Genomic DNA, 19,555 nt, shown 5'->3' with positions numbered 1-19,555 from the left:
AAAGCAAAATCAAGATGTTGACCATCTAAAATCAGTGGTATCAAACTCAAATAGAAACAAAGGCCACTGACATACATAAGGATCCCCAAAGGCTGCATATTGACTTGGAAAACCCACATATTGCCATTATCTATGATCTACTGTATTGTAATTATTTTTGTTAAATGTCTTCTGATCACATTTTAATCTGGTTCAGTCTTACTCAATAATTCTGGGCTGTTCCATGTATTTGACAGCTCTGATCTAAATAACATAAAATGGGCATCAAAACTTATTTTAAAGGATACCATAAACAAATTCCATGAGTTGCTATATTATTAATCCTAAAGGATGAGCATCAGAAAAAGTGATATAGGACTACCATGATTTACTGATGTAATCTTGCTTGTATTGAAACCTCAAATTAATTTCCTCTCCTCCCCGAGTTCTGTCTTGTATCAAAAAATATATATATATGTATGTATACACACATACATGTATATTAAAAATAGCAAAAAAAGTCCACTGTGTCTATAGATAGGAAATATGGACAAACCAAGAAAAACTTTGAGTTTGATAAACAATTTAATCTGTTAACACTTTTCCCCCCAACAAGTAAAACTGAAAAGGTTTCAGATGTATTGTAATTCTGAAATGTGCAAGAAGCTACAAAATATACTTATAGTCACATAATTACTCATGGAAAAACTAAAATGCCAAATGGAGGAAAATGTTCAGGAATGGAACAAAAGAACAGAAAGGAAAAAACTGATTGTGTGTTTCTGACTATGATTATCAATCAATTAATAAGTATTTATTAAATGTCTACTATGTGCCAGGTGTTGTGGGATACAAATACAGAGAATAATACAATCCTAAGAAGAAAAGAATAGAGACAAAAAGAAAGGCAGATTTTAGCTTGGGCGGGGGTACTACCTAAAAGAGGGATTCAAAAGTAAAATATCCTCCCTTGGGTGGTAGTGGGCCCCTCCTCACTACTAAAAGTCTTCAAGTGAAATCTGGATGACCACTTGTTGAAGATGTTATAAAGATTATTTTGTGTTAAATATATGTGGGACTAGCTGGGTGTTTTGAGTCTGAGATACTCTAATTTTCTATGATTTTGAAAGGGAAAGAAAACAAAAGGCTAAATTAAAATGTAGCTTTTGCTACATTTTCTTGCTGGTAGGCTATGTAGTCAAAGTATATTTCTATTCTAAGACCTATTTAAGACCTGTTTCATTGCCCTCCACATACCCATCTCTGGCAGCTGAATGTCCTTCATAGGTTGCTTCTCAAATCATTGATTTGGGCTTCCACTATTCTCTTAAAGATCACCAGAGATGCTCTAAGCATCCTATTTGCCGATCTTTTTTTTTTAGACTTCATCCTCTTGACCTCTCCTCACCACCTGGAACTGCTGAGTATATCCCTCCTTCCATAAATTTTTGTCTGGAATGATGGAGATTGAATTGAAAGGTCCATCATTCTTATTAGTCTGAATGTAAAACTTTACTGTTAGCTTTAACTCTTTCCTTTCCCTCACTATCCCCTACCCAATTAGTAATCCAATCTTACTGCTTCTACTATGTCAATATTTCTTGTACCTTGATACTCCTTCTCAGTTTCCATTGTCATTATGCAATTTAGACTCTCATTACTTCTCTCTCATTTTTTTTTTTGCAGGCAATGAGGGTTAAGTGACTTGCCCAGGGTCACACAGCTAGTGAGTGTTAAGTGTCTGAGGCTGGATTTGAAGTCAGGTACTCCTGAATCCAGGGCCAGTGCTTTATCCACTGCGCCACCTAGCTGCCCCCCCCTCTCATTACTTCTCACCTAAAAGTAGTCATCACTAATAACCCTTTCAATATCCTGTCATCAGATTAGTTTTAAGGCAGTCTCAGATCATGTCCCATTTTTACTCAAATCCCTTTGGTACTCCCCACTGACAACTGAATAAAATCTATATTCCTCAGTATGACTTTAGAGACCCTCCATGATTTAAACTTGCTTTGGTTTCCTAGTCATATCTTCCCATATTCTTCTATATGTATGTACATCATGTTTTGACCAAATTGAAGTATTAAACTAAGTTGAGTTTCTTACTCTGAGTTTTTGCTCATATTGTACTTTCCATTCAAATGCCTTCTTCCACCTATTTATTACCCTGCTTTACCCCAGGTCCACTTTTTAAACAATTATAGTCCTTCAAGACAACTTGGATGATACCTCCTTCCATGAAACCTATCTTGATGTCCACAACTAGAAAGTAATATTTCTGTCTTCTGGACCCTAGTAGTATTTTATTTGTACCTTCCTTATTGTACTTGGTTTTCTCTTTTACCATTTATGAATAATATATGTATACATCTCATAATCTCCTGCTAGAAACATAAGATCCAAGGGCCATGTCTTATTCATCTTTGTTCCCCTTCCTTTTTTCTCCTTTCTCATTCCTTCTCTCTCCTTCCTTCAATCTTTCTTTCCTTCTTCCCTTTCTTCACTCCTTTTCTTCTCTTTTTTTCTTCTAGACTATATTTGGCATCTGCTTCTAGTCATGTGTAACTTGTAGCTAAAAAGCTTACACTTGCAGTTGATGAGGTATTCCTTTATTGGCTGCAGAGTCAAAAATGCTGATAACTCAGTGAATATATAAAAAGGAATTGCCCTCTCAGCTTCCATCTTCCTTTCTATTTGTGAATTTTTGTCAAGAAGTTTTTGAAATGCTTTTCATGAGAAGATTGGGAAAAGAAATGGCTTGTTTTATTCATGCCTCAGTGGGTACATGCCATCTAAAGTATATATCCTACCTAGACAACCCTGAGCCTGGGTCTGGCCCCCTTTTGTCTTTGTTCTTAGGTGGATTAGTACCTATCCCACAATGGACATGTCCAACCTTGGAGAAAACCCCTAATTGGAGAGGTCCAGAACTGAAAGGAGGTAGGGAGAGGCCAGGGGAGCTACTCCAGTTGTCTTGGAGAAGATGGCTACCAATAAGACAATTGGCCCAAGCTTGTCTGTTTTTATCACAAAGGAATTATAAGGAGTTGTTTGGACTAGTATAGAGTGAAAGTAAAATGTAAAATACCTAATTAGCAGTCCTATAAACTACTTTATTTTTTGATGAAGTTAATCAGGCTCCCAGTGAATATAACAATAGTCACAAGTTTAACTTCCAGAATCCTGTTTAAGTCATTGTGTGAACATACATTGTGAGTCTCTTATATTTAGTATTTATTTTATGTAATAGGAATAAATTACTTGTCCCATACTTGATTCATGTTGAATATTGAATATCCTTTTACTCCCACTTTTGGAGTCATGAGCCATAGCCTAAGTTATAAGTAAAATCATCTCTGGAGGGCACAGGGTGATAGAAGAGCCTAACTTTCTCTCCATAGGGGCTGGCTCCCTAGGACTGAACCCAGTCCAAACAGCAATACTGCGTAAAGAAAATGGATTAGGCATAATAACCCATTCTGGGTAGACCCAGCAGGTTTCTCAAGGTTTTCCTCCTTTCTTCTTGCCTCCTTATATTCACTGCTTTACTCTCTCATTGATCAGAGTACCATTCCCCAAGGGACCAGGACAATCCTTTACTACTTTGATAAACTAATCAAAGCTAATGGCATAATACTTGGTTAATGCCTTACTCCTCCAGGGTAACACATTTGCATTTTAAGTGGGGCTTTCTCAAGATAATGCCTTACCCCAAATGAATGATGTTAATAGCAGGAATTTAATATACTAGCTGGTAGGCTATTTTTGAGGTGGGGAGGTCTTGTAGTGCCCATCATATCATATCATATCATATCATATCATATCATATCATATCATTTAAACAGTCAGCTTTGAATAGTAAGAACACAAAAGATAATTTGCATGACTATTATATATCTCATTGTTTTATCTTATAATTTAAAAAAATCCACAGTACCAAGCACACATTAATTTGAGTAACTTCTGTTCAAGCTCATACAGAAAACATTGCTTTAGCATATCTGAGGCTTAGGGTTTAAAGGAATAGTAGATGAATGCAATACTACTGATAACATAAAGCCTGGCACCTGGTCCCTTTCAGTACCAAATCCCATGATCCTATTATCAAAGGAAACTAATATAAGTATAGATAAAACTCCTTAAAAGAATCTAAATTTAGAAATGAGAAACCTGGTCTCTACACTGATTGAAAATATCTTGAAATATTTAGCAATTTGAGTAACTTTCTACAATTTTATCACCACAAAATATCTGTCATTTTTGTTAGTATATACAATACAATTTTAAAATCCTGTTATTATTCAACATGTCAGCAATTTATAAATATTAACATACCTTATTACTTTTACTTTCATTATACTTCTATTTCTCCTTCCTCCTATAGGATGTGGTAGCATTCACTGTTATTAATGATAAAAATAGTTTATTGAAACACTAATAAATTTGTTCTATTTTCTGTGCTTTTTTGTGGGTTCCTATTTTACCTATAAATAATCTTGAAATGATCCAGCTTAGTTGAGTCTCATGACAAGATTTTTAATAACTTATTTCCCCAGTTAAATTCTACTATTTTGTGAGGTGATATTACTCAAACTTTTTCCTTCTCTTTAAAATTTTACATATGAATTTGTATTTGTACAATAAACTAGCATTATTCTTGATTATCTCGTATTTCTACTTTGTAAGGATATATCGTTTTTTATGGTTAGGGTGGTTTCTTGGTTCTTATAATTACATAATTATCAATTAATCTGCTATATGAAATTATATCAATATCTAATATGTATATAGTAGTTTAAGATTTGCAAAATCATTTGTGTATATTATCTTATTTATCTTACAACATGCTTCTGAATTAGGTATTGTTAGCATTATAATCCTCATTTTTTCATATTACAAAAAAAACACCAACCTGAGCTTTAGAGAAGTTTAGTAACATTGTTTGTGTCATCTGTAGTCTTTAAATGCAGGTCTTTCTGACTTAAATTCAGAATAGTATCCACTCTGCAGTGCTGCCCTTCTGTAAGAATCAATGTTATTTTCTTTCTCCAATATACAGGTGGACTTGTTATCTTATTTATGTATGTCCTCTCTCTAGTGATGAAGATCACAAACTACCTGTACTGCTCATTCTTTATTTATTTTCCCTTTTTCAGCATCACTGTGTTTGCTGAGGAGGCCCTGAATGGAGCTATGATAATTGCATTCCATGTCTTCTTATCATCTTTATCCTTCTAATTTGCTATTGATTTTAACCTTTTCTTTAACTATTTGGTAATCTGTTAGCATAAGTCTAGATGAATTTGAAATCATTCCCACATCATTAACTAGTCATTCCCTATCTATTAAGATGCAGCTAATTTCATTCTTGCGATGTTGCTCAGTGCTCATTATATCCAGTTTAAAAAAAAAAGCATTCATGATAAAGTTGGAAGTTCATGAAAGATGAACTACCTCCCTGTAGAGTGAATAGGTGTGTTCCCTAGAGAAGGCAAAACCCTCCAGATGTTCATCTTTCAGAAGACATATTGCTGATTGCATCAAGTCCCAGAGTATTGAAGACTTCCTCAGTGAAATTCATGAACACTCAAAAGACATTGTTCTTACAGTGCACACAGAAAAACAATGAGAACAGCAATGGAAGAAGACAATCTATTATATGGAATACAGTCTGCAGTTTGCGACCTTCTGAGTTAATCTATCAATACTTATTTCTGGGAAAGGCAGTGGCAAAAGACAATGAACTGGGCCTATAACTGAATGGCATTTTTTCAAATGATATTCAGGACTCTCCATATGCAGGGAAAGCAAACTGTATTTATTGCATTTGGGAAATTGTGCAGTTCTGAACTATTCACTGACATCTAAATAAAACAAAGCAAAACAAAATCAATAACCATATTTAACACAAATAGTTTCCTGGTAACTGCCCAATCTCTGAAGAACCAAAAATGCAGATGACCCAAAGGGCAATATAAAGATGATAATAGGAGTAAGTAGAATGCTCCATATTACCAGTGATAATTTGCATGTAAGAAGTAGAATAAAAGACATCTTCTAGGAAAAGTATGATCAGAAAAGGATATCAAAGATCATTGAAATATCAGTCTTCTTATTCTCCTCGTGGATCTGTAAACTGCAGTATTAATTGCATATTACTTATTTCTGTAACTGATTTCTAAAACCCATTGAAGCTTTAGGCAATTTCAAATTTTTGAAATGCTCATTTCAAAAGTTTTTACTGTTGGCATTTGACTTCAAGAAGATAGACTGATCCATAAATAAGACTTAAGATCTGTTTAATTCAAATTTCAATCTTCATACCCTTTTTCACTGTACCACATGTGGAGAAAGCCAGTCAAGCCCTTCAGAAGTATATTGGGGGGCACCTATATGGCGCAGTGGATAAAGCACTGGTCCTGGATTCAGGAGGACCTGAGTTCAAATCCAGCCTCAGACACTTGACACTTAACTAGCTGTGTGACTCTGGGCAAGTCACTTAACCCTCATTGCCCTGAAAAAAAAAATGGAAAAAAACAAGTATATTGGGAACAGACAGAAAATAAAAAATGTTAAGGAGGGAAGTTGAAGCAAAGAGTTCCTTATTTCTAATTAGTTGAATTCCATGCTGGTGGATATTGTATATATTTTATTGGTACATGCTCTGAAATAGTAATGATTTTTCAAGTACTTTGTTGAAATGATCAATTATTACATAGTTTATCCCTATTTGTTTTTGAATCAAGTTTCAGGTTTGTTTGTTTGTTTTGGGGGGGGGTTGTACTAAATAATACATTTTTATTGCCTGGAGAGTGGTGGAGGGGGAAAAGCTTGGGATTTGCTTTTGTTAGACTTGTATTTCAATCCTAACTCTGCTACTTTCTAGCCATGTGACTCTGAACCAGTCACTTAACTAACTGCTCAGCCTCAAAATGTTCATCTGTAAAATGGAAAAATCGAGAATTAATAATGCTTCTGCTAATTGGTCTATAAGATTATTAGAAGAAAATGTTTTTTTAAAGTGTAAAATGTTTACTATAGAAAAGAGTGGAGCTCATTTCATTCTTGAAAACTGTTCTCATCCCATAATTCCATCATGGGAAATCTTAACATGCTTGGGGAAGACATCCCACTAGTTCACTGACAGGTTTGAGGCCTATCAATTACCCTCAACCTGGTTTGTTCCAATTGCTGTGTGTTTAGGGTGTTGAGGGTGCCAGGTATATGGGGTGTTCAGGGAAGAAGTATTAGTGAGAGCCATTACAACCCTGTGGACCATGCTGATGCACACCCAGATCAGATATATAGAGCAGGTTCACAGAAAGACACACACAGACAGAAAGAGACAGAGAGACACAGAACAATAAAATGACTGAGTGCAAGAAAGAGAAAGAGACCAAGACAGAGACAGAGACAGAGACAGAGACCATTGAAGAGAATATCAGATCCAAGGGCCAGTCAGTGGAAGAACTAAAGCCAAGCAGCCATGAAACACAGAAATTATTAAATGGAGAAGCAAACCTGGACCTTGCCCTTTATTAGTATCATGAATCATATGGACCATGAATATCCAAAGAAAAAACTCTCCAACGATTCTTAGTCCTTTCCCTTCTTTGAATTTGGCTTATGAAGACATATAGGGATGAACTAAACATAAGCCAAATTCAAATGTTCCTAGGAACTGAGCCTAGATTGGTTGTAAAACTAAGGATAGGGACAGGGTTAAGAATCATCAAATCTATGGGAAATTCTGCCTCTTCCAATGCAAATCAGCAACTTCTCTGTAATTTAGTTCTAGAGAATTGCCTAGAAAATATAAAGCAGTTAAGTGACTTGCCCAGGATGATTCAGTCAGTATGTTTCAGTCAAGATTTGAACCTGGAGTCTTCTTCTGTCCACTACACTGTGCTGCATCTCACAATGAGCCAGAGAATATTGATTATTGAGAAGATTCTAATATTGAACTCAGGTCCACGTGAGTCCAAGGCTGATTTTTCAAGGTAATAGACATAGCAAAATTTGACCCAAATCCAGGGAAGTTAGTGGTGGGTGAGAGTAGGGTCAAAAGTGAAAAGAAAATGAGGGAAACTGAAACTCTTTTCTTCGTTTTTTGTGCCAATTTCTATGAAACATAGTGCTCCATTTCACAGTTAAGCCTTATAAAAAACCACCAAAATAAATAAAACAGATATTGAATATCATAGATTAACATTTTTAAATTTGCACAGATGATAGGTTATCTATTGACAGACTCACTAGTTGAAATAAATTCACCCCAAAAGGTAAAAAATCATTCTACAATGTGTTCATTTTTACTTTTTTTTTAAAAAACAGATTTATGACTGAATTATGAGCTTTGATTTTCAGAATAACTCATATTTACATTTGAGATTGTGTTAGCCAATAAATGCCTATCTGATGTTAGTGTTGTTTGTTTGGGTGTTTTGTTTTGTTTTGTTTTTCATCTGTTGCTGGACCTTCTAGAAAGCAACTTTTTCTAAACTACTACATTCCTTTCTAAAAGGCTTGACTTGTAGGAGCTGTCAATTATGGTCTCAAGTTTCTCTCTTCCCTCAACCTGCTACCCTCCCTCTACCTGTTTAATTGGGTGTGGGTTCTGTTTGGATAAGAAAGAAGGCTTTGGGTTTATACTGCAATACTCCTGGAGAAAGAATATTAAAATGTAAGAAGGGATTTCCAGGTGGTATAAATACCTGCACACGCTCTGCGTGTGCTTCAGAACCCTCATGATGTATATATGCAAGTAAGGAAAATTGAGCTAGCACTTTGTAGGATAAAAGCCTAAAGTTCTAATCCAGCAAACAGCATTTTTTTCTTTTCTTTCTCTTATTTTGGGGATGAGTTGCCAACCTTTTACTTCAGCTGATAGCTTTGTACCTCTGAATTCTGAATCTTCTGCCACTCTGCCTCTGATAATGCATCACAGTGCTGCTGAATGCCTGCCAGCCTCCAATCATGCTACCAATGTGGTGTCAACAGGTACTGAACGCTATTAATTCCAATAACATTGTTTTTCAGGTCTAATCATTTCAGAATTTTAGCTTTAAAATTTACATCATTATAAATTCATTAGTAAAATTTAAGCATACTTAAGGAAATAGGGTACGTGTTATGGAGCATTATGAATTAAAGCCAAAAAATGAAACTAGATGCTAAAACACTCTTCTTAATAAAAAATCTTGTGTTAATGGCTACATATATAAAGGAAAAGTAATATGGGGAAGAAAAATGCTAAGTAATGTAATTTGTGATATAGGCAATGAAATTCTGGTTTTTGGTTATTAGCAAATGAATCTGAATTTGTTATTTCATGGCTGAGTAATTAACATTTGTAACATTGTAATGTAACATTTGTAACCTGATGACTGTTTTAAAGGAAAACTTTTTTATAAAGCATAACAAATTAACTAAATGAACTAATACCTTGGAAATTACAACTAAGAAGTGTTACGTCTCACTGATTTTGGAAACTAATTGGTTCTCTTAAGGATTTACCTCCCTTTTAGCTTCAATTACACCATATCCTCTTAAGTCCCCAAAATTCATCCCAAAAGCAGATGGCATGTGAAATTGTTGTAAAATATCCATGATTAAATTTCTAGTAGATTTTGATGATTGGAAAAATTAAAGAAACACCAATAAAGTCATAAGTTTTTAGCAAAGCACAAAAAAAGAAAACAGCTAGAACCAATATATTTGTAGAACTAATATGAAAAATATTTAAAATTGTAACAATTCCTAAACTGTGGTCATTATCCTCAATACTGAATAAAGAAGAAACTTTTTAAAAAAAATAAATTTTCCACATCATTGTTCTAGAATTGAACAGTCCTTAACTAAAATTTGATGATTCAAACAGATTATTACATAACTAACAACTTATGGACTACGTATAGCTAATTTTCCTTTTTATTGTGTAATGATATAGTTATATTGCATTCTAAAAAGTTGATCTGGAAAGTGGACTAGTCCATGAGAATGTAAATTGTCAATACTAACAATACTGGAAGAGTAGATTGAAATTTTCCCCTTTTTGAAATACATGTAAAAATCTTTATTGAAAAGATATAAACTTTTTATAAATAGACTATATTTTTAAATTTCTGGCTTTTTCAGAACATGCTTTTATGATAAAATTCATAGGTTGAATATAAGTAGGTCTACAAATACAAATACACTGTTCACTTAAGTCTAATACATAATAAAAATGGAATAGCAACTTTTTTGAAGGTTTAAATGTCTGGGTTCTGGTGAAATCATGTAACTATTAAGACAATTTTTCTCATGTATAATGAATCACCTTTGCTACCTAAAATTCTCAAGATATAACATTTCATCATGGATAATTTTACAGGCCAAATTAAAAGAAAATTCCATTAATACAATAGTAGTAACAAAAGTTCTGAAAAATAAATTCCATTTGAAGAAAAAAGGACATAAAGCATAATTACTGAAATGGTTGATTTTTTTTCTCATAAAGCAATAATGAACCACCAAATATACTTACTCAGGGGTAAATATGGAGAAAGTAACACGCTGTAACTTCATACTACGTAGCAATGTAAAAAGATCTTCTATGTTGCCTGCTTGTGCATAAAAAGAAGTATAAAACACAGGCAATTATCTATATGATTAATTAGCTTAAAATCCTGATTTTTATATATTTTTTAAAAATCATTAAATGAACCTGTGTGTCCCAAGATAATTCCATGTATTAAATTTCAATGTAGCATACTTTTCTCCTTTCCCAAATTTCAAATCAAAAGAATACAAAAATAAATGAAAATCCAGAAGGTTAAGTGAGAATTAACTGTAAACATGACAAATACATTTTGAAGAATACTAAAAAGCTATTTTTTTTAAATAAAAAAGTCCACCATTTCTCAATGGCTATGCTAACCTAGTGCAAGTTCTGTCTACAAACCTGGAAAGGCTTCACATATGATTCCAGGGATGGACTGTTGTCTGAGGTGAGTATAGGTAAATTGGAGAGTCTTATTATCAGGCTTGCTACAGGGTGTTGAATTTTTCAGCCACAAAGCAAAGAACTGTATTGACCACAGTAAACTAAAAAGACTCTCTTCTAAGACAATCTACGTTGGCACAGTAAATACTTGATACTTGGAACTGTTGAGGAAAAATCTTTTTGGTATTGTCAAATTGAAGTTTTGTAATGAGTCATTATTGACAGCAAAATATTTAGACTTCAAATTTTGTGTGTATATATGTTTAGTTACATATTTTCCTAGACCATAGTAAGGAATTTAAATTTATCAAACTTTATTATTTAAAGGTGAGTTAGATTCTATATATTAGATGAAATAAGAGGCCTCATCAATACCATAAATTTCTTTTTTGAATTCCTATATTTACAGGGAAAGCATTTCCTTTCAGAAGAGAGGAAGAATGTTCTTAGTTAATTTTTAAGTCCCTAAACTTGACCCCAGTTCAGATTTCCCTACTTTTAAACTTTGTTTTATCTTTTACATTTTTATTTTTTAAAGATTTTAGTATTCTTATACTAAGGAAATCTAACACTATAATCTGCATGGAAACGATGACAAATAAATAATATCAAAACTAATAGCAATATAGATATATTAATCTACATTATTATGTATTGCTTATTATTATGGTTTCTGGTCTTCTAAAATTTGATATGAATTTTATTAATGTGGCAAGCATGATAGGTTGGAAATGGGATTTCACTGGTATAGGGGCTCCAAGAAGGAAATCCCCTCTACCAATGCAGATCTACACATTTTCCTTATTTTATGAATTTAGAGAGTTAAATGATACACTAAAAAGGTAAGGAACTTGGCCAATACACAGCCAGTATTTGCCAGAGATGGGACTCAAAGTCAGGCCTTCTTGAAGCTAGTTTTCTATGCACTTTATCACCTTGACTTTGGCAAACATGATAAAGTTCTCAAGTTGCATATTCAAATCATAAGAACATTAGTTTTGAATGAAGCAATATCTGTACATGTAGCTGCTTCAACTATCAAAGCCAAGCTACTCAAGACATTTTGGGACTACCTTGAATAATTTTTAGAAGACCAGAATGGTAGAATTGGCTGAGTGTACTGATTCAATTGTATGGGTACCAAGAGTATGAGCAAATTATCAATGTAAATACCCCATATACCACTGTGTCTAATAAGCTAATCTTAATGGAGTCTTTTATTTTAATATCAGCCTTTTGGTGCTTTTCTGTCTGCTTTTCCCCCCTAGTATAAGGTGTACATATTGAGTGCATTTCCTAGCTTACTTTTGTAGGAAAATTCTGTAAAAGGTCCAGAAATCCAGTTTGTAGGACGTTTTAATTACCATTAAATTTAATAAAAAGATCACTTTGCAATTTACCCTTGCTAAATGAAGTTTGCAATATGGTCCAATTCAGAGTATGTATCTTAGGAAATCTAGTCACCAAAGTACCCCACAAATCTCACTATGAAGCAATTTCGTCTCTAAAGTTGCTGGATGACTTGGAATTACAGTGAGGTTTTAGTCAAGAAAGACCTTTTGATAATTATCATTTCTGAGAAATGAAAATACCTCATTCTAAGTTATTTACATGAGAATTTCATTCAAATGAGAAATTATTAGCAATTAATTTTTAAAATAACAGAATAAATATATACATATAATATATATATATATATATATATATATATATTTCTGGGTTGAAAGAATATGTCTTGAATCCTCATACATTTTCTTACCAGTCCCGTCTATTTTGTCTTTGATCCAAACTCCTAAATTTTCGCACATGCATTTCTCCATGACAACTTTCGGAAACACATCAGCAAGTCTTCATTATTCCGTTCCTTCCTGCCATTATGGAAACCAACAGTCTACCTATGGGGTGATGACAGGTAAGAGAGTATATCTTTATCTGATGAGTTTTCAGCAGACTTGATTAAGAAACAAATTAAGATTAAAGATGTCCAAAATTACTAGGTGAGTTTAGTTTGGGATATTTACCTGGAAAGAAGAGTTGTCATGTGGCAACAGTTCTCTAGCTATATTTTCTAGTACTTAGACAATAATTACATAAATGTAGTAACTTCTCAAAAAAAAAAAACCAAAAGGAATTATAAATTCCTAACTTTTTCTAGTTTCTGTTAAAAAAATGAACAGAAATTGGAAAAGTAATGTTAAAATATTTTGTTAATTGTCTCATTTTACTCTGAGCTGCTAGGTTTATAGAATTTAGGCAGTTGGGTGACACAAGAGAGAACAGGAGTTGGAGTAAGGAAGACCTGATTTTGAACCCTGTTTGATGTGTGTGTGTGTGTGTGTGTGTGTGTGTGTGTGTGTGTGTGTGTGTTTGTGTGTGTGACTGTATGACCCTGGAAATGTTATTTAATTTGTCTGCTTCCTCAACTGTAAAACAATAGTAATAATAACACTTATCTCACAGGCTTGTTATGAAGATAAAATGAGTTAACCATATGCAAAGTGCTTTGCAAACTATAAAATACTACATAAATACTAGTTTTATTACTACTCTGGACCCAGACTTATCTATTCCAAATATTCTTACTGCAATCACTATATGAATTAGAGGAAAATATTTTAGAAAGAAAATATCTCTAGGTAGCCTTCTGTAGGTAGGCTATGAAACTTAATAAATCTATTTTAAAGCTATATAAATGTAATGATTTGTATTCAGCATGAGATTTTTATAATAATTTATAATGCATCAAATCTATTCTCTTGTCTTTTTCTTTCTCTTGTCTCCTAATGTAAAATTTTGGCTCTGGGAGGCGTCTTTGTTTGATTCTGAGAATACAGAGCAGTCAGTCACTCTACTCCTTTCCTACCTTTTTGTGGGCAGAGCTATCCCAGGATTCACTGCTCCAGTGGGGTGGGACTTTCTCTCTAGTCATTTCTCTGGTGGGGGACATAGGCTTTCAAAATGGGCTCTTGCAAGGGTTTTGTGGTTACTGCCTAGTTTGCTCCATCACAGTGATTATTAACTTGCTTTAAGTGTGAGAGTATTCCTCTCTCCGCACTCACACCTAGTGAAAGTATTCCCTGTGCTCTGAGAATTCGTAAAAGAAAGTAAATCAGTAAATTATCTTTCTTTCTTTTACTATAATCTCAGTCCTCACCCCCTCCTGCCTGCAGATGCTGGTGAAGCACGTGTTTTACATTTTCTTCCCCTCCGAGTTTTTCTAGTTGCCTCCCTTAATACTGCTTCCAAGCACTGTGGTTTTGATTGCATAGGAATTACGGGAAATTTTAGACAAAAACTTCCAAACCTGCAGCTTAGTCTGCCACTAAGAGAGGCAGCCAACTGGTCTATCTCAGGAGCTATGGGAAAGCTGGGTTGTGGTGAGAAACTCTTGTGCTGTGGGCTTCTAGAACCCTGACTGACCAACAGCAGCAGCTTTTTGATTTGTCACCATCTCACCTCAGCATCGCAGTTCTGCTCTGCTGTGATAATCTTCTGCTCCTTTTCATATGGTTAACCTGGAATCTCTGCAACGACAATCTTTTGGCTACCTTTCCTTTCCGAGGAAGCTCCATGCTCCCAAGGTCAAGTTTCCTTTCCCTTTTGGGATGCTCTATCACTGTCCCAAGAAACCACTGAGAACCTTAAATTGCTGCAGATGAAAAGGACTGCACCTACATCTGCTCCGCAGTCTTCCCCCAATTCTTGTTGGTCTCTACAAAAGGCTAGGAAAAACTGAACTCAAGTAGTGCCTCTGATGAATGCCCAAAACTGCATATAACCCTGGACAACTCACTCAACCTTTTAGTGCCCCCTGACAGTTCTCTGGGACTATAAATTCCAGAAAAGGAAGCTGCACTGGCAAAGGGAGTTTGGGAGTTCCTTTAAACCAATGAAAAAATCACAGATCCAAATTTTATGCCCAATTCAGACTTTTATCAAAATTTTCTTTCCAATATGCTACACAAGCTCCTCAAAAAAGTAACATTCCTTAATATTAATGAATTCAAATCCAGCCGTAGACATTTACTAGCCCCTTGACACAGAGCAAATAACAAAACTTTTTGACTCAGTTTCTTCATCAGCAAAAAAGGGATAATAATAGCACTTACTTCCCAGGATTGTTGTTATTAATTTTTATTTCTATAACTTAATTGGCATAATTTTTTAAGCTGATTGTAAAGTCCTCTTCAAATGATTATGTGATTTTCTGCTTTTCTTTTCTCCCTTTCACCTTTTCTACTTATCTTATTAATATACATTAGCATAGTAAACATTAACATAGCAAAATTATAAAACATGCTGTTGGATCCCTCTGGGAAACTGATTTGACTTTCCTTCTATGAATTTATTTATAGGGGGGCAGCTAGATGGTTCAGCGGAAAAAGCACCAGCCCTGGATTCAGGAGGACCTGAGTTCAAATCCGGCCTCAGACACTTGACATTTCTTTGTGACACTGGGCAAAGTCACTTGACTCTCATTGCAGATATAGATATAGATATAGATATAGATATAGATATAGATATAGATATAGATATAGATATAGATATAGATATAGATATAGATATAGATATAGATATAGATATAGATATAGATATAGATATAGATATAGATATAGATATAGATATAGATATAGATATAGATATAGACACATACATACATACACACACATATACACACATACATATATATATATATATATATATATATATAAATATATATGAGCAATAAGAAGATAAGTTAAATTAAGTATGCCTTAAAACTGCACTAAAACTTTTGGGATTTTGTATTCCCCCAATTTTTTTTTCTGGAGAAATGCTTTTCCCCAAAAAATTTTCTGGTGCAAGTAAATTGTATATGATAAACCTAAAAGCTCCTTTTTAAAAAGACATAAAATAAATAAAATAAATAAATCTTTAGCTAAATTGGTCAAAAAGAAGAGAGAAAAATAAAATTGCCAAGGCAAAAATGAACAAGGTGAATTCATAATACAGGACAAATAAAAAACTTATTAGAACATATTAAAAAATAAAAAGGGGGCAGCTAGGTGGTGCAGTGGATAAAGCACTGGCCTTGGATTCAGGAGTACCTGAGTTCAAATCCAGCCTCAGACACTTGACACTTAACTAGCTATGTGACCCTGGGCAAGTCACTTAACCCTCATTGCCCTACAAAAAAGATAAATAAATAAAAATAAAAGGGGGGGGGGCAGCTAGGTGGCACAGTGGATAGAGCAGTGGCCCTGGATTCAGGAGGACCTGAGTTCAAATCCGGCCTCAGACACTTGACACTTAATAGCTGTGTGACCCTGGGCAAGTCACAACCCCAATTGCCCTGCAAAAATAAAATAAAATAAAATAAAAAAGAACTTATAGTCACTATGTCATAGAAACAGAATTTAAAGAAAAAGATACATGCATGTATAAACACATGTATGTATGTCTGTGTTTATATGTATATCCCCTGAGCAATTTTTATTAAATTAAATGGAATTCTTAAAATAATCCTATTTCAGAAAACAAAATCTAAGTACCTATAAAGCAAACTGCCTGGAGGTTGAGTGAGGTGTGTGCAACTCTAGTGCAAACAGATTTACAGGTAAGTTCTTATAGGTAGGCCTTTATCCATTTAATAAACAAACAAACAAAAAACACTTTTAGGGGCAGCTAGGTGGAGCAGTAGATGAAGCACCAGCCCTGGATTCAGGAGGACCTGAGTTCAAATCCAGCCTCAGCCACTTGACACTTACTAGCTGTGTGACCCTGGGCAAGTCACTTAACCCTCATTGCCCTGCAAAAAACACACAAACAAACCACTTTTAGAAAATAATTAATAACTATTTAGCATAATTCAAAAAATTGAGAAAGAAAACACTCTATCAAGCTCCTTTTACAAAACAAGTGAGATCTTAATTAAGAGATAAATGAGGGGAGGCTAAAACAGTGAAAGTAAAATGTAGGCCAGTATCACCCACACATATTGATAGAAAAACACAAATAAAATCCTAGGAAACGAATGGAAAGTCCTTTGTCAGTAGAGACCATTTCTTTTACTTCTTTAGAGTCCTCCTCAATGCTAACACAGTGATAGGCACATAAAAGAATAATGAAGTAAATTAACAGCACCCTGGCCATTCCATGATCAAGGCACTCATCTCTCCAGGCATTTCTCTGGCTATTCCCTATGGCTGGAATACTCTCCCTCCTCAACTCAAACTATCAATCTCCCTGACTGAAGTTACCCAAACCCTCTTTTTTTTTTGGGGGGGGGGGGCAATGAGAGTTAAGTGACTTGCCCAGGGTCACACAGCTAGTAAATGTCAAGTGTCTGAGGCCGGATTTGAACTCAGGTACTCCTGACTCCAGGGCTAGTGCTCTATCCACTGCACCACCTAGCTGCCCCCTACCCAACCCTTCTTAATTCCAGTGTCTTCCCTCTGTTAATAACTTCCTATTAATCCTGTATGTAACTTGCTTTGTATATCTTTACAGGTTGCTTTCCTCATTAAATTGAAGGCTCCTTGAGGGCAGGGACTATCTTTTTCTTCTTTTTGTATCCCTGGTCTTTAGGATAGTGTCAGGTACATAGCAGGCACCTAATACATGTTGTTTGATTGCTTGATCAGGTAGCACTTTAAGGTTTATAAAGTGCTTTACTTCTTTGGGGGGGGGGTGCAGGGCAATGGGGGTTAAGTGACTTGCCCAGGGTCACATAGCTAGTAAGTGTCAAGTGTTGGAGGCCAGATTTGAACTCAGATACTCCTGAATCCAGGGCTAGTGTTTTATGCACTGTGCCACCTAGCTGCCCCAAGTGCTTTACTTCTAATAACTTTGTAAGATTGGGAGCAGAAGTTTTATTATTCCTGTTTCTAAAAGAGAAAAACTGAGGAAGAAAGCAGTAAAGTGACTTGCTTATCAGCATACTTTTAATCAATAAATCAATTACTCTATTAATCAGTAGATATTTACTAAAGGCCTACAACACATGAGGCACTGTGCTAAGCACTAAAAATCCAAAGACAAAAATGAAACTGTCCAATTCTTTGTGACCCCATTTGGGGTTTTCTTGACAAAGATACTGTAGTGGTTTGTCATTTCCTTCTCCTGCTCATTTTATAGATGAGGAAACTGAGACAAACAGGGTTAAATGACTTGCCCAGGGTCACACAGCTAGTAAGTGTCAAAAGCGCTATTTGAACTCAGGAAGATGAGCCTTCCTGACTCCAGGCCCACCACTCTATCCACTTCACCACTTTGCACTGGCCTGTCCTTGCAGTAATGATCCTAGTTCATGGTGGGTGGGAAAGGGGATAGCTGATACTAAAAACTATGACTGGTTTTTGGTTTGGGGGTTTGTTTGTTGTTGTTGTTTGCTATCACAAGGAAGTTTTAGGTAAAACTAAAAGTGTATCTTGGACAGTTATCATAAATGTATGTTAGCTTGCTCTAGAATATTCCTCTTTCAAAATGTTCTAGACTTAGACCCTTTTCTGTATCCACAAATGGAAAGATAGATATTTATTCCCCTAATTGATTATGAAGAATCAGAGGTTTCCCTAAGTAGTTTTTTCTTCACAAAAAGGAACAGAAGAGCTCAATCATTGTGTATTGATCAGACTGAAAACTACACATTAAGGTTCTAATTATTGGAATATTTTTTCATATGGTTTTCATTTTTCATCTTCCTAATGACTATCAAAAAATAGAGCATGGGGCAGCTAGGTGGTTCAGTGTATAGAGCACTAGCCCTGGAGTCAGGAGTACTGGAGTTCAAATCCAGCCTCAGACACTTAACACTTACTAGCTGTGTGACCCTGGGTAAGTCACTTAACCCCAATTGCCTCACTAAAAAAATAAATAAATTCATTTAAAAAATAGAGCATTCGCCCTGGAGTCAGAAAGATCTAGTTTCAGATATTCACTAGCTGTGTGACCAGGGACAAATGACTTAACCTCTGTCTGCCTCAGTCTCCTCAATGGTAAATTAAAGATAATGGTAGCACCTACCTCAACAGAGTTGTTGTGAAGATCAAATGAGATATTTATAAAGCACTTGATATAGTGCCAGTCACATAGTAGACACTTGATAAATGCTTATTCCCTTCCCTCTTATCAAAGATGAACATAAACCGATACTGACATAATGCCATGATACCTCATTTAACAGTCTCAAAAAGTGTTTCACTTAAGTGAATTTTCCAAATACTAAAGTTTAAGAACCAAACTAGTTTTTATTTTAGCCATTTAGATGAAAATCTTTTAAAATGAACTATATAATCCCTCCCTTATTAAAAGGAGAATATTGGTTATATGTTAATGTTATATGATTTGGTGTCATTATTGTGATCATTACAGCACTCTGCTACAGAAAGACTGCATAATATAGAAGATAGAATGCTAGACTTGGTTTCAATTTGTGACCACCACTTCCTAGTTGTTATCTGGGGCAAACTGTTTAACTTCTGGGAGTGTCAACCTAAAAATGTTATATTAAGAGCATGCCCCATTTATATTTCTGCAAGGTTGTAAGTTATAAGAGACAAAGACACCAAAATGTTAATGGAAGGGTAAAAAGTACTGTGATACTCTAGC

The 19,555-nt window shown here is 34.8% G+C and overlaps 1 protein-coding gene across 1 annotated transcript in view; it reads left to right on the top strand.

The window, feature by feature from the left end:
• The first annotated feature begins 8,837 nt into the window (after window positions 1–8,837).
• Window positions 8,838–19,555, top strand: part of POU1F1 (POU class 1 homeobox 1) — a 29,366-nt gene continuing 18,648 nt past the window's right edge. The window contains exons 1-2 of the mRNA XM_043997882.1: window positions 8,838–8,979; window positions 12,810–12,878. Of these exons, the coding sequence (XP_043853817.1) occupies window positions 8,838–8,979; window positions 12,810–12,878 (211 nt within the window). The remainder of the gene's footprint in view (window positions 8,980–12,809; window positions 12,879–19,555) is intronic.

The sequence above is a fragment of the Dromiciops gliroides genome, chromosome 3, assembly GCF_019393635.1.
Source record: "Dromiciops gliroides isolate mDroGli1 chromosome 3, mDroGli1.pri, whole genome shotgun sequence".
NCBI lineage: Eukaryota > Metazoa > Chordata > Mammalia > Microbiotheria > Microbiotheriidae > Dromiciops > Dromiciops gliroides.
Note: the sequence above shows the minus strand (reverse complement) of the source record. Positions and strands in the feature narration are given on the sequence as shown.